The sequence below is a fragment of the Pteronotus mesoamericanus genome, unplaced genomic scaffold (genome assembly GCF_021234165.1).
Source record: "Pteronotus mesoamericanus isolate MK-2021 breed Mesoamerican mustached bat unplaced genomic scaffold, CSHL_Meso_final scaffold_85, whole genome shotgun sequence".
Classification (NCBI taxonomy): Eukaryota; Metazoa; Chordata; class Mammalia; order Chiroptera; family Mormoopidae; genus Pteronotus; species Pteronotus mesoamericanus.
This window is the reverse complement of record NW_026555329.1, coordinates 3,889,689-3,903,688: the sequence shown is the minus strand read 5'-3', so window position 1 is coordinate 3,903,688 and position 14,000 is coordinate 3,889,689. Positions and strand designations below refer to the sequence as shown.

The 14,000-nt window shown below is 42.8% G+C and overlaps 1 protein-coding gene across 1 annotated transcript; it reads right to left on the bottom strand.

Moving 5' to 3' along the window:
* Positions 1 to 11,661: 11,661 nt before the first annotated feature.
* On the bottom strand, positions 11,662 to 13,800 carry LOC129062822 (cytochrome c). Its single transcript, XM_054563857.1, has 3 exons — positions 13,686 to 13,800; positions 12,453 to 12,629; positions 11,662 to 12,342 (listed from the first exon to the last, which is right to left on the bottom strand). Exons 2-3 carry the CDS (start codon positions 12,619 to 12,621, stop codon positions 12,194 to 12,196), a joined length of 318 nt encoding a protein of 105 aa, XP_054419832.1. The 5' UTR covers positions 12,622 to 12,629; positions 13,686 to 13,800; the 3' UTR covers positions 11,662 to 12,193.
* Positions 13,801 to 14,000: the final 200 nt, after the last annotated feature.

The window sequence follows — 14,000 nt, the reverse complement described above, 5'->3', positions numbered from 1 at the left end:
AGTCCAAATTGATAGAATCTTATAAAAATGAATTTTTACTTGCACACAAATATACACACCCACATACATATAAACTACATAAAAGTTAAGTTACTTTTAGTTTGGTAAAAATATGATGAGTTATTCTAATTAACTTTAGCTATGATCTAATTTACTAGTATTATCTAATATTTAAAATTTTTACCCAATAAAGTCATATTAAAACAGATGTCAGTTAATTTTTTAAAAGCCTATTCTTTATGGGGTCTGCTTGTTAAAATAATCAGCTTCTGTTGAAAAAATTTTCAGTTGGTAATTAAATGAGTTAAAAATTCTAAATAAAAAGAAATTGTATAAAAAAGGAAAACAACATATATAGAGTTAAAGTTTCTTTTTATCAACTCATTTATAGTATTTTTAAAAATGAAAATATTTGAATAAAATTGAAATTTGTTATAAATTTCATGAATAAAATTTGTTCTATTATTACAAGCAGAATCAATGATAATCTTGCCATTATCAAAATATATGTAGTTTCACATTTAACCATTTTCTAAGAACTTTCTTCGGTATACCAATACTTACACTTATTAAATTCCAGCCTGTGCCACCAAATGAAACCAAACAAATGAATAACTTTCTTTACCTAATAATAACAAATGCCTATTTCATCAGTCTATACTGGAAGAAGAGTTCTTTTCTCTACATATTCCGCGAATATCTGATGCCGTGGGTAACTACCCTTACGCAAACTTTACGTCATAGTACTGTGACTTACTAGCTGCGTAAACTGTATAACGTTATTTAACCTTTTTGAACTCTGTTTTTCTCATCAGCTTAACATGGATAATACAGTTTTTCTATGAGGATTAAATGAAATTGTTTAAACACAAGAAACGTTATTTTCTTCTTTCCGGGCCTCCACCACTCACCCATTTTTATTTATTATTATTATTTTTTTTAATTCTCCACAAAAATCTATAGCAGTCTTACCTTATCCGAGGTTTTGCTTTCTGACATTTCAGTTGTCTGCGGTCACCTGTGATTAACTGTGGCTTGAAAGTATTAAATGGAAAATTCCAGAAAATAACAATCGGTAGCTTACCTTTGAAGCGGTGAGCCATTCTGAGTGGCGTGACGAAATCTCGTGCAGTCGGCGCACCTGCCCGCCCAGGGCGCGAACCACCCCACGCTGGAGACGCTGCTGGGCTGTCAGGTACTTAGTGGGCTCTAGGTTATCAGGTCCCCTCTCTCAGTATCACAGAGCTTGCGTTAAAGTGACTCTAATTTTATTTAGTAATGGCCCCAAAGTGCCAGAGTAGTGATGCTCGCAACTGGGAAATGTCGTAGAGAAACCAGAAAATGCTTCTTTTAAGTGAAAAAATGAGTACAGTAGAGAAAGATTGAGAGGCAGATCAGATTCACGTAAGTTTTATTACAGTATATTGTTATAATTGTCCTATTTTATGATTAGCCATTATTGTTCATCTTTTACTGTGCCTCATTTATAAATTTAACTTTATTATAGGTATGTGTGTATGTGTAGGGAAAAAAATAGGGCATATATAGAATGTGGTGATGTCTGCGGTTACAAGCATTCACTGGGAGTCTTGGGACATATCTCCCATAGATAAGGGGCACTACTCTGGTGTATTAGTACCAGGGATACAAAGATAAACGGGAAACAGATCTCATCCTCCAGGGGCTCAGAGACTCCAATGGGAAACGGGAGGTGGGAAGGAGATGTCCAATGTGGAAACCGAATGGGGGAGGGACTGAAGATGCTTCTAACGGGCACAATGATTGCTTCCTACTGTTAGAAAAGAATATTGCCTGACGTTTCCATCCACCTGGAGGAAGCTCAATGAATATAATTCATAGCCTGTCTCCATTCCTTCTCCTCTTCCTCTGGAAAACTGTGAATTTAGGAAGAATTAAAATGGGCGTGCATGGACCAAGTCTCTTCTCCCTTTTGGGATTTAGGAGCCCAAGAAGCAGAGAGTCTAACTCTGGTCCAGCATTGCCTACAGTGAGTGCTTAAGTCTGCCTAACTCTTGCCCTAAGCTTTCCAACTTCATCTTTATCAGTAATCCAGGTTTAATTTCCCATCTGCCTGTTCTTTATTTTATTTTTCATTTCGTTCAGAACCTGAGTAGGTAACAGAGATCATTATTTGAACGCTCTGGAGACATCAACACTCACACAGAGTTTTTAAAGACCATACAAACTCTTCCAACCACTGCTGTCTAGCATATTGGACCAAAACATACCAGACCAGAAGCCAAAACAGACTGATCAGAAATACTATATGACTTAAGGTTAGGACGAGCAAATGAGCTGCACCAGCTGTATCTTGTACTGAAACCAAAGATGTGTGGAGTGTGGCCGAATCCCAACAATTGTAGTGCTCTAGAGTTAAGATCCCCGAACTCTTGCCACCTTCCAGCTCCAGACTTATTCTTGGATTTTCATAAAAGCCCACAGGTATGTTAGGAGACAGTTCTCCAGGACCTCTCAAGTTCTATTTACATGGTGAACAGAGCACTGTTCTAGAGAACAGGGCCTTTGGGTGATTTTTTTTTTTTTAAGGATGTTCATATAACAAATAGCCTCAGCATAGAGAGATAGTGTGTTCTTCTGGGCAGGTTTATTTACTGTCCAGGAAAATCAAGATAATGTCTCCCATGGAGACAAAGGTCAGGCAGGCTCAGGCCCATTATAAAAGATTGGGTTCCGTATGTTCTGAGTTCCTCCTGTGATGTAACCCACTGTGTAATCAGGTCTTATCTGCCCCTCTTGGTGTTGCCCTGAGGGAATTAGGGATTGGAGAACTGACAGAACAATGTGGACACTCTTGTTTTCTATTATTACAGCAATTGATAAACTATCCTTTGTCTTCGATCCAAGGATCTTGTGTCTATTGCCAGCATCTACTACGTAGCAGCATGATGACTTGTTAGCTTGCAAGGAAGGTAAAATCTTTGACTCCTCACCAATCGACAGGATACCTTGTAAAAACTAAACAAGCTTTCAAAACATCCCTTTATCTGGAGATGTCTTGGTAAAATCTCTTTTCCTTGCTAGGAGCCCTGACCAGAACATATTTAAAACAAATCATTCTGGGGGAAAAGGAAGTTCCAGCTATAGAAGTGATATAAAAGCCAACTAAGACTGAGAGCTAATAACATGCAGACTTGCCCAGAACTGAGCCCCGTGAGCGTCCCTAATGGGGAACCAACTCAGTGTTTACGTGGGCCGTGACGCCACGTCCTCTCCCAGGTCCTCTGCACCTCACCTTTAAACAATCCATGGGAGCCAGTAATTCCCTTCATCCCCATCGGCTAGTCATTAATGGTTGTGCCATGATCTGGATATTTTTCTTTCTAGAGATAAGAAGGCATTTAAAAGCCTTCAGTTTTTTTTGTGTATTCTCAGCCACTATTATTTAGATATAATATTCTTTTTAAAGTTATTGATTTTAGAGAGAGAAGAAGGGAGAAAGACAGAGAGAGAGAGAGAGAGAGAGAGACTGATTTGTTGTTCTACTTATCTATGCATTCATTGGGTGATTATTGTATGTTTCCTGACTGGGTATCGAACCCATAACCTTGGTGTATCAGGATGACACTCTAACTGACTGAGTTACCATACCAGGACCTAGATATAACATCCTTAAATTTTGTTATCAGCCTTTAAAAATGTCCTGTGTGTCACTGTATTTCAACTGCTCAAAGTGGTGGACTATTTGAATCATGCATACTGCCACCAGGGACCCCTGGGAGGTCACAATGACTCAACAGGGTTGAGGTTAGAAACTGTATGTGACACCAAACACTGAGAACTAAGGGGCAGGAGGCAGAACTGTATTAAGAAGAGGCAGAGCTTTGGAGGCAGAGGCCTGGCTTTGAATCTTAGTTGTACCACTTAAATGATGAGCAATTTAACATCTGTCAGCTTCATTTTCTGATAAATAAAATGCAGTCAATAATTACCTCCCCCTACCCTCAAGCACAGGGCTGTTGTGCTAAATGAGACCAGGTTTAGAAAACATCACACCCAGGCAGTTGGAGCACAAAATATCAAAGCTATAAAATAGCTATCATTATAGTTTTTAATGAATATCTTTGATCCTGCTTATCAAAATAGCACAAACTGGCTTATTTACAATTTAGAGAAGAGAATGCAACCTACAAGAGGGCTATCAAGGCTTTTATTTGGGGCATAAATTGAAAAACAGAATATAGTTTATCTTTGAGTGTCAAAATGTGATTTCTTTCATGACTGATTTGGAGCTGGCACAGCACTTATTCCAAAATTACCAACAAGGAGAGAGGAGTTAGAGTGCTACCTATTAAAATCACAGGATTTAGAAAGCATGCGGAGTGAGGCCAGTTTGGAGGTCGGGAAAGAAACAAGACTGAGATGCTGTCAGACTGTGGGGAAAGAGAGGTCATCCCTCTGTCTCAGAACAAAGCTCAGATCCCAGGCTCCTTCCTTACGGGGACAAGCCACAGGATAGAGAGCGTCAAGGGAGCTGTTCAGGAGGCCTGATGGCTGCCTTTCTCTCATGTGTGGAGCTAAAATGAAGTGCACTGAGGATATTGGAGAAGAAATTAGGGCTCGATTAGATAAGATTCATGAATGGCATAGGAAGGTCTGTAGCTGCCTCTTCCCTCAGAGAGAGTCCCCACCTGGGCGTGGGGCAAAAGCCTAAGAATCCACGCAAACAGCTTGGGCTGAGGACCTCGCCTAAAAAAAGGCAGGGAAACTTCTGGGAATGGAGAAACAAAAAGTAGAGACATGAAGGGTGAACGTGCCAGGAAGAAGGAAAGGATGAAATATGGGCCCGACTTCCTGCTCTTATGCCATTTGCCACATTTTCAAGCTAACCAAGGCAGGAGGCTAAGAAGCCAAGCCAAACAGCTCCAAGGAGCAGAACTGAGTTTGTGGGAGTCTTGTAGTGCTGAGGAGACAAGGGTAGAGTTCAAGACTCATCTCAGGACAAGCCCAGTCAACTCTCCTGGCTCTGCTGGCCCCCGAAAGGCTATACTTTAAGAGCCCAGTTGAACCAAACCCTTTGCAAACCCAGCCTGGAGTCAGCTTGGTCTCTGATTCAAGTTAATCAGCCTCCAGTCTACCTACCGGGCAAAAGAAAGGGTGAACTTTCTCTAGAAGAAGATATCATCTAGAATCACTATAATTTTCATACTCCATGTCAGTATTCAATTAAAAATTACTTGGCATATTGAGAAAAAGGACAAAATGATTAAAAAATGAGAGGGGAAAAAAGACAACAGATCTATAAGTGATACAGATATTGGCACTATGGGTCAAGGACTCTGTGGATCCAAGAACATCCAAAACTGTAGGGAATTTTTGTAAGATTTTATCTGAGCCAAAATGGCACCTTGCCAGGAAGCAAGATCTCAAATGCTCTGGAAAGTAAGTTTTGCAGTTTCCTTTATACCTTTGGAATTAAGGAGGGAACTTTAGGAAGGTTTACAGGAGGGTGGGAGAAAGCAAGGTAAGGGGCAGTTAACAAGACTGTGCGCCCCATTGAGGGCGCTTGCACCTCTAGGGGGTCCAAAAGAGGATTACTCTGGCATTTCAAAGGTGTTTAACCTGGAGGTCCAAGAACAAGGGACAGGGCTTGCTTAAGGCAAAGATAAGACTTTTGCTAAAAAAGTTATATGCCTGGGGCATGATTAGAATTATGGAACCTGAATCATGAATACAAATCTCTAATTTCAGGCACTTAGCATCCTCTCCCTTCCATTATAATTTGTCCAACTGTTAATTTGAAAAATGTCTTGTCCATCCAGTTCAAAATCAGCTAACAGTTAAGTGTTTACTGAGTGCCAGACAATGGGCCAAGTACATTCTTTTGTTTAATCCTCAAAACAACCCTAAGGGTAAATCTACTTAATGTCATTTTACAGACAGAAAAGTTAATGTGCCATTAAGCAGTATCAGCAGAGTGCACAGACTCTTGAGCTGTCTTCCTCCACCATTCACCAGGAAAGAAAAGTTTTTGTGTTATTCACAACATAGTCTGCCCCAACTCAGGGCAGGTGGCTTAGAAAATCATCTATAGATTTCCCCTCTCATCCCCAAACTGGAAAGATTCATCGTCTCTTTGTCAGATGTGCAACCCCTGCCCGATTCAGGTAGAAACGGCTACAATTTCATTAAACTTAAACTGAATGACAAATACATGAATTTCTAGAACTTTAGCAGTCTATTTGTTCTGTCGGAGTGCAGTTCCAAGGCAAAGTTACTGCACTGGAATGAAAGCAGGCATTTGGCTCTTGCAGTTTCGAAGGGAGAGGGAGGCAGAGCACGAGCAGGTGGGGAATGGGTATCGGATTGCCCTTGCTGCATCGTAGGTCGCGCCCGGAGCTACTGTCTGATGCAGCTGAACATTCTGAACCGTATCTGAATTACGGCCAGTGTTGCTGAAGGTAAGGGATAGTGTACAACAAAAACCTTCCTTGTAGTCAGGAAGTAGAGAATTCATATCTGAACGGGAAGGCAAGGCCATCTGCTGTGAGAACAGAAGTTTGAGGTGAGATAAGCTTGAGGAGCAGGATGAACTTCTAAATTAACCACGGGGAAGCCTGGGAGACAATGAATATACAGGACAGTTGCACGGGGAGTCTGCTGGTTCAGCTGAATCAGCAATAGCAGTAACATTGAGACATGGAGTGGTATGAGGTTGCGATCAGACTGGTGCAGCGGGGTTGCTAACTTCAGAGCTGCGCAGGTTCTGAAGCAATGACACATGTAAGTTGCAGCCATGGGGAAGAAGTGAAGGCCTGGCTGGTGTGGCTCAGTGGACTGAGCACCGGCCTGCACACCTAAGGGTCACCCGTTCAATGTCCTGCCAGGGCACATGCCTGGGTTGTGATCAGGTCCCCAGTTGGGGGCATGCAAGAGGCAACTGATTGATGTGTCTCTCACATACTGATGATTCCCTCCCTCTTTCTCCCTCTCTTCTCTCTCTAAAAATGAATAAAATCTTTTTAAAAATACTCCACTTTTTATTTTTAAAAAAAGGAGTGCTGAGAGGAGTGAAAATCAAATAAAAAATTTGAGGCTACAGCGGCATTGAGGATGGGTCATTCATTCGCTCATATGCGCTATTACCAGTATAATTTCAGGAAAAAAAGTCAGAATGAGGTCTATAAACTAGGCGCTGAATTCCTTGGTGTATGATGAAGGTTCATACAGACAACAGCAACGGGTCTGTGGAGAGGTCATGAATCTTACACAGGGAGGTCTGCATGACAGAGGAAGAGTAAGGATCTTCTGGAAGATGCCGCGACCACAACGCCCCTGTCGTGGTCAGTGTGGAAGAACAAGCAGGCTCCACCCGTGAGGGCCGCAGAGGTGCAGAGGCCTGGAAAGCCGTCCGTAGGAGGGAGAGAGTGAGTCCTTACGAGTAGGGATGACCCAGTTTACATGGAGTTGGTGGAGGCACAGTGGAAAGGCAGTCAGTACACGTGGTACTCCCAAAGTCATGCTCTTGTGTGACCTGTGGCTGTAAGCACCTCTCTGAGCCTCTTTACTTACATATAAAACAGGGACAGCACAGCAGGTCCTCAAATAACATCATTTCATTATGTTAATGAAACACCATAGGACCTTAAGTCTTGTTTACATCAAGTAGTCTAGGATAAAATTGGTTTTATGTCATTTTGCTAAAGCCGGAGAACCTATCAACAAAGGACTTTCCTGTTCCATGTAACTCATGAGGTAGTGAGGATAAATAGATGTGAATGGACCTTACAACTATAAAGCAAGTTGAGTTATGGGACTAGAATTTAGGCAAATGCCAAGCTGAAGTACGTATTTGGGTTACCGAGAGATGACTACAGCTATTCGTTCCTGAAAATTTTATGATGCCAATGTATTTTATTCCATGTGAGTGTGAAACGAACATAAAACGGAAGGTTAAAAAAAAAAAGTCAAGGGTGTCTAATGTCCTAGAGAGTGCGGAAACAACATACTAAAAAAGAATACTAGACAGTCAGGTCCTTGCTAGCCTTGGGAGCAGTCATTCTTTATGTGATTTTCAAGGAATCTGACCTGGATATAAAATGAACAAGTATTTTAGTGCTTACCAGGGAAGAGCTTTCATGGATGTCATTCAGCGAATGCTCGACAGTCACCTTACCAGATACAGCTTATTTCTGTTCTCCAGATGGGAAAAAGGAGATTGTACAAAGCTCTACTGTGAACCAGGGGTCAAGAACCTTATTCCATAAAGCACCAGTCAATACTTTAGGCTTTGGGGGTCATACAGTCTACTCAGCTCTGATGTTGTGACGCAGGAGGAGCCCCAAAGACACAGATGAATGTGGCTGTACCAATAAGGTTTAATTTTTGGAAACAGGGGTCCGACCAGATTGGTCTCAGGGGCTGTTTGCTAACCCCTACTCTTAAGTTTTTCTAGTTCTAAACCCGGCACTCTCTGCATTGCACCACACATACAGTTCAGCACCATGGTCCTTTTTCAAAGTACGCTGCCCAAGTTAGAGACACATATTTAATGGGACCAATGTGGACTGTAGCTGCATTTCTAATGAATAGAGGAAGAAAAAAGCGAAAAGCTCAATGTCTGGGAAACATGGGTTTAGAGTAAGACTGAATAGGAGTCAGGGTATCTCGATTGCGGTTTCAGCTGCTGCTCAAAAGCTATTTTTTTCCCCTTTCAATTTAGACAATATTGACAGGTGTTGAGTGGAAAATGGTAACAAATCCAGATGTATAGAAAAGGAGGGGCAATGCTCCTCCCCCCCAGCTGTGGGCCCTGTAACCAGGTCACCGGGGCAACAGCACCCTTCAAACAACACGTCCCAGGCAGAAGGGCTTTTTACATGAGGAAAGGGGAGAAGGTAAAGGGCTGTAGGCTACATTCCACCCCAGGCCGCGTAGCTTCTGTTCACCACTCGCCTCACTCCCATCAAGAGGAAGGCATCACACAGCAAGGCAGGGGTGGCAGGATGTCAGGGCGGTGGGCTAACCCGTCCCTCTCCATACCCAGGCAGCTACCTTGTTTCCCTCTTCCCAGTGGTTAGGTTGGACTCCCACATCCTGTTAGTGGCCCAGCCCGATACAAAGCAAGAAGTTCCTATAGTTCCCCGAGCCTGGCTCAGGTTAGTTTCACCTCTTATCTGCATAGGGGCACAGCTGGATTGAGCCCCAGCCTGGGAACTTAAAGGTCTGATTTCCAGTCAGGGCACTTGCCTGGGTTGTGGGCCACATCCCTGGTTGGGGGCATGTTGAGGCAACCGTTTCTCTCCCTCCCTTTCTCTGAAAATACATGATTTTTTTTTTTAATTAAATTTTTCTCTTCCAGTTCCAGCATTCTAGGACCCGTCTTAAGTGATTAAAATGTCCCATTTCACCGAAGCTCCAGCAAGTCAGTCCATCTCTTAACATTTCTAAGAACTGTCAATGATGTATCCATTACTGTACTAGTCCCCTTGCCATTGTGTATTTCTGTGTATAGAAAGCTATGCTTTGTTGGTGATATATAGGGAGACTACCAGTTAAGTTCCTTCTAAGAACCTGGATATATCTACTCTTGAGAAACAGAACAAAGGCTGTTTAGCTTTCTGAGCGAAGGAAGACAGCCCGAGGGTATAACCAGTTTCCAAATACCAAACTCCAAGGAAGGTTACCTAGAATCCAATTGTTATTAAGCAAGTGGACACTGACTACTTTTATTATACTCTTTTAAAGTATGTGAATACCAGGACAATGGTCAGTCTGGTGCACAAATAATGTAGCAGAGAGGCTGGTCAGTGTGTACCCCAAGAACTGCCTAGCATAGATTCACCTGGAAAACAAACTTCAGGTCACTGTAGATGTATGTATCTGTGCTGTCAGGTATCAGCCTTGCTTGCATGAACTACACCTTCACGAGCCACTCTTACTCCATGCTCCGCAGCATCTTAGTTGGCTTTCAAAGTATCCTGGTACGATGAAGGGAGCCAAAGACTTCATCATTAGATATGAACACTGGCCATCGTAAGAAACTCGTTTTGGTTTACCTTTGTCTGATCTAAAACAGCCTGAGTTTAGTGAACTGGGGAGGGCCCGTCCCGGTAAGGCCTCTTCCTACACAGCATGCAACTTCCAGTACCACCTTTTCATTTTACAACCTCCAGTGGTTCAAGTAAAAACGTTCAATGTCTATAAAAGAAACTAGAGAAAAATGCTGGGAAAGGATGGCCCGAGGGTGGTTTCTACCAGAATGCCAACTACCTAAAATAAATCACCAAGTTAAAAAAAAAAAAAAAAAGAGGTGGGCATATCAGACTTAGACACAGGAACTGGAATCAGTGTTAAGGGCACTATTGTGTTCTTGCAAGAATCCCAGATTGGGAAAATAAAAAGCTCAAGGGAAGCACTTGTTATAGATCACTGGCTCTACTTCTTGGTATGTGCTGTCAATACACTAACCATTTGTGCTAGGTAACCTTAAATCAATTAAAATTAAATACAAAACCCAGGATGCAGGCGGCAATTGGAAGAAACAATCCTTACATATGAGTAATACAGTCTTAAATTTTTGTCCTTTCTTTCTTTCTTAAATCCTCACCCAAGGATTTTAAAAATTGGTTTTAGACCAAATTGCCTAGCCAGAGCCTGTTCCCATTTCTTTGTTTCTAAGAGCACAAAGCAGTTACAGCTAGGAATGGCTCTTCTTTGGAACTTATTAGGATCACTTACATTGTAAATAACCAGAGGCCCTTACTGAGTGTAACTGGCCTAGAACACAGCAGGTACTCGGTAATGATCTCTGCCAACCTTGGCCTTAGTTGCTGCAGGAGGCACAGAAATAGATCAACTCCCTGGCCTCCACGTCCTTCACATGGGTCCACATCATCTCATAGAAGCTAAATTGCTACACTGTCCCTGAACACCCCTAACTTACACGGTTACCAAGTCCTCTTACAAAGACTTTAAAAGATTTCCAGGAAGTGCTTTTTACATTCCCTAGCATTACCACTCAGACCAGGACTTAATTTCTCTTACCATGGCCATAAAATTTCTGGGAAGTACTCTAAATATATGGTACAGACTGTGGATAAAATAATTCAGTACATGAATAATACACGACTAGAAGTACACTCTTCTGTCCACGTTTGGCATAAATGCTGCAGTGGTCACAATGGCCAAAGAACTCTAAGAATGAATTATTTAAATGTTGTTACAGTTCTGGCTGGTCCAGAAGACCAGGTAAATATAATCTAATAGTATAACTATTAACCCCGCTGCATCAACATTTAGGACCACTGTACTTTTCAACCATTAAAACTTGGGCATCAGGTATTAAATCAATCACATTACAAAAATCATGATCTGTGATTTTGTTTTTAATTATCCTAAGCCTTATGATCACATAGTTTACAATTTTGTGTTAATCTATTTTCCTCTCCTTTAACCTTCTAGTGAGTTGGCAACAGCACCATTACCAATGACACATACAGTAATTCTACAGTCGCTTCTGAATAGCTCAAGACCATCCTGAATTATAACTTAGCCTGACTTCAAGAATTCAGTCTGCTGTTTTATCTCGTCAAAGCGTTTGACCTTGCAGATCATTTATAAAGTGTGAGAAGTGTTAAATATTCTTTATTTGATATTATACACAAACCACACTAAAATGCCTTTCATTAGTTAAAGGCAACAGTTTAGATACAGGACATTTTAATTAAATTGGCATAGTCAGGACCAAAAAAGATAAAATGGACACTGCCAGCTTATCTTCAGCTCTTGCCTTTTAACAGGCTAAGTAATTTGAAACACAGGGTAGTCTTGCTTTTCTAACAGTGAAAGGATTTTCTCAGTATTTAAACATGTTTATATAACCAGTGACATAAATCTAAATATAAAACCACCCTCCTACAGGTTTTGAGATGGCAGGCACCATCTCTGCAAAAAGTTCAATATTACAAACCAAGTCCAATCATATTTTTAGAAGGGGAAAATAGTGATAGCAGTTGCTGAAACCAAAATTACCATCAAAGTTCAAAAAGCCAATCATTTAACCACAAGCCAGTATTATTTAAATCAGAATTGCCCAAAAGTAACATTCTGTCAGCCTTTCATGATCTGAATTCTGGTGTTTGAGATCAATTTAAATATGGTATACATAAAAAAGTCATGAGACATTTGTAATAAATAAGGCAGTGGCCAACTATTACTCATTAGTAGCTTTTTTGAGATAAGCTATCAAATCTGCCCTTTCTGAACTCTTCTTAATGCCAGCGAAGATCATTTTTGTGCCAGGGATGTACTTCTTGGGATTCTCCAAATACTCCATCAGTGTAGCCTCTCCCCAGGTGATGCCTAAACGAGAAGAGGTGCACTGTTAGGTACTATACACTCCCGATAAAAGGTTTTCCATCGGTTACATTCACGCAGTTTGTGCTTTCATTATTTAACTGTCTCCCTCTTACCTTTGTTCTTGTTGGCATCAGTGTAAGAAAATCCAGGGGCCTGCCCTGTCTTTCGCCCAAACAGACCATGGAGATTTGGCCCAGTCTTGTGCTTGCCTCCCTTTTCGACGGTATGGCACTGGGCACACTTCTGAACAAAAATCTTCTTGCCTTTCTCAACGTCACCCATTTTAAAATCTAAAAACGAAAGACTCAGTTCATTAAGTTTTTCCTCCAAGTAAAAACACAGTAGCAACTAATCAATGATCACTTAATTGCCATTCCATTGTAAATCTGTGACATTAAATACCAGATTCAATCTTGTTTTACTTAGTATGCTTACAACCAACGCTTTAATACCGCAAATACTATTTGGGAGAAATTGGGTGTGTGTGTTTCGATGAAGGTCGGTTAGAGCCCAAGTAAGCCAAGTGGGAAACTAGTTCGAAACTGTTTCAAAAGATGAAGTCAAGGTCACAAAAAGTCGGGAAGTCTAAGTCTGAAAGTTAATACATTAAGCCAACACCACCGAAATTGCGGCTAAGAATGCCTATTTATTCATACTACAACTTAAGCCATCTCCCTCTGACGATGGGCAAAGTACATTCGAGGTCATGATTGAGTCAGCTTGCTCAGGTCACTCTAAACGGCCTTGGTGTGGGTGAGAGGTCAGCGGCAGGCTGCGAGGCCGCCCTGAGACCCGCCTTCTCCACCTCCGGGATCCCTGGGGGCGACCAAGAGGTCGCTCATCCGGGCCGGTTTCAAAGAGACCGTGACTTAGACTTCCCGAGATGTCTGTGCAGGTCAGGGGGAGAAGCGACAAGTGGCCCGGAAAAAAATTACCCCTTATCGGAGAAGCAGCAGTTTTTCCTCTTTGAAGGAGAACGCAAAGCGCCGCGCACCGTCCTCCCGCTCTTTCCCTCACTCCGAGACATCTAATCTTCCATTTCTACAGCTCAGCCCCGACAACGGGAAGGCCCCGTTCAGCCAGATGCACTTCCAAGCCACCCCCGGGATTTCAGGGTTTTGACCTAGTTCGGGGAGGGGTGGAGGGTTCCACTCCACCTCAAGCTGTGGCCCACCCGGATCAGCCTGGCCACCGTCCGGGGTTCTAACCCCCGGCGCGGCCCGCCCGCGCGGGCTCTACCCGGAGACCCCAGGCGCAGGCCTCCAACCTCCCGCGCGTCCCCCAAGCTGGTGCGCGCCCCGAAGGCTAGGCCTCCCCCTGCTGCCTATTCTGTGCCCAGAGCTCACCGCTCTTCCGTCGCGCGAAAGACTGAGGATACCACTCTCAACCCGGACGTCCCGCTCTAATTCCAAGGACACGCCGGTCCGCGCCTAAGTACCGGTGTTGATGCAACCGAACTCGCTCCGCCTTTTTGCGGTTCGACGTCCGGCCGGGTCGACTCATGCGCAGTGACGTTACCGCAGCTTATTGGCTCTAGTCGTTCAGGCAGCGACATGCGCGCGCATGCCGGCCAGCATGGTAGGATGTGTCTCGGGGTGCCCTTTCTCTCGAAGCCTCTCTAGCCGGGCAGTTACGACAGCCCGCTGGTCGTACGGCACGGA

Excerpts from the sequence above, each read along its gene's own strand:
- LOC129062822 (XM_054563857.1), bottom strand. The coding sequence starts at position 12,621 with ATGGGTGACGTTGAGAAAGGCAAGAAGATTTTTGTTCAGAAGTGTGCC. Across the intron at positions 12,343-12,452 it reads TGATGCCAACAAGAACAAAG|GCATCACCTGGGGAGAGGCT; the intron begins GTAAGAGGGAGA and ends CTTCTCGTTTAG.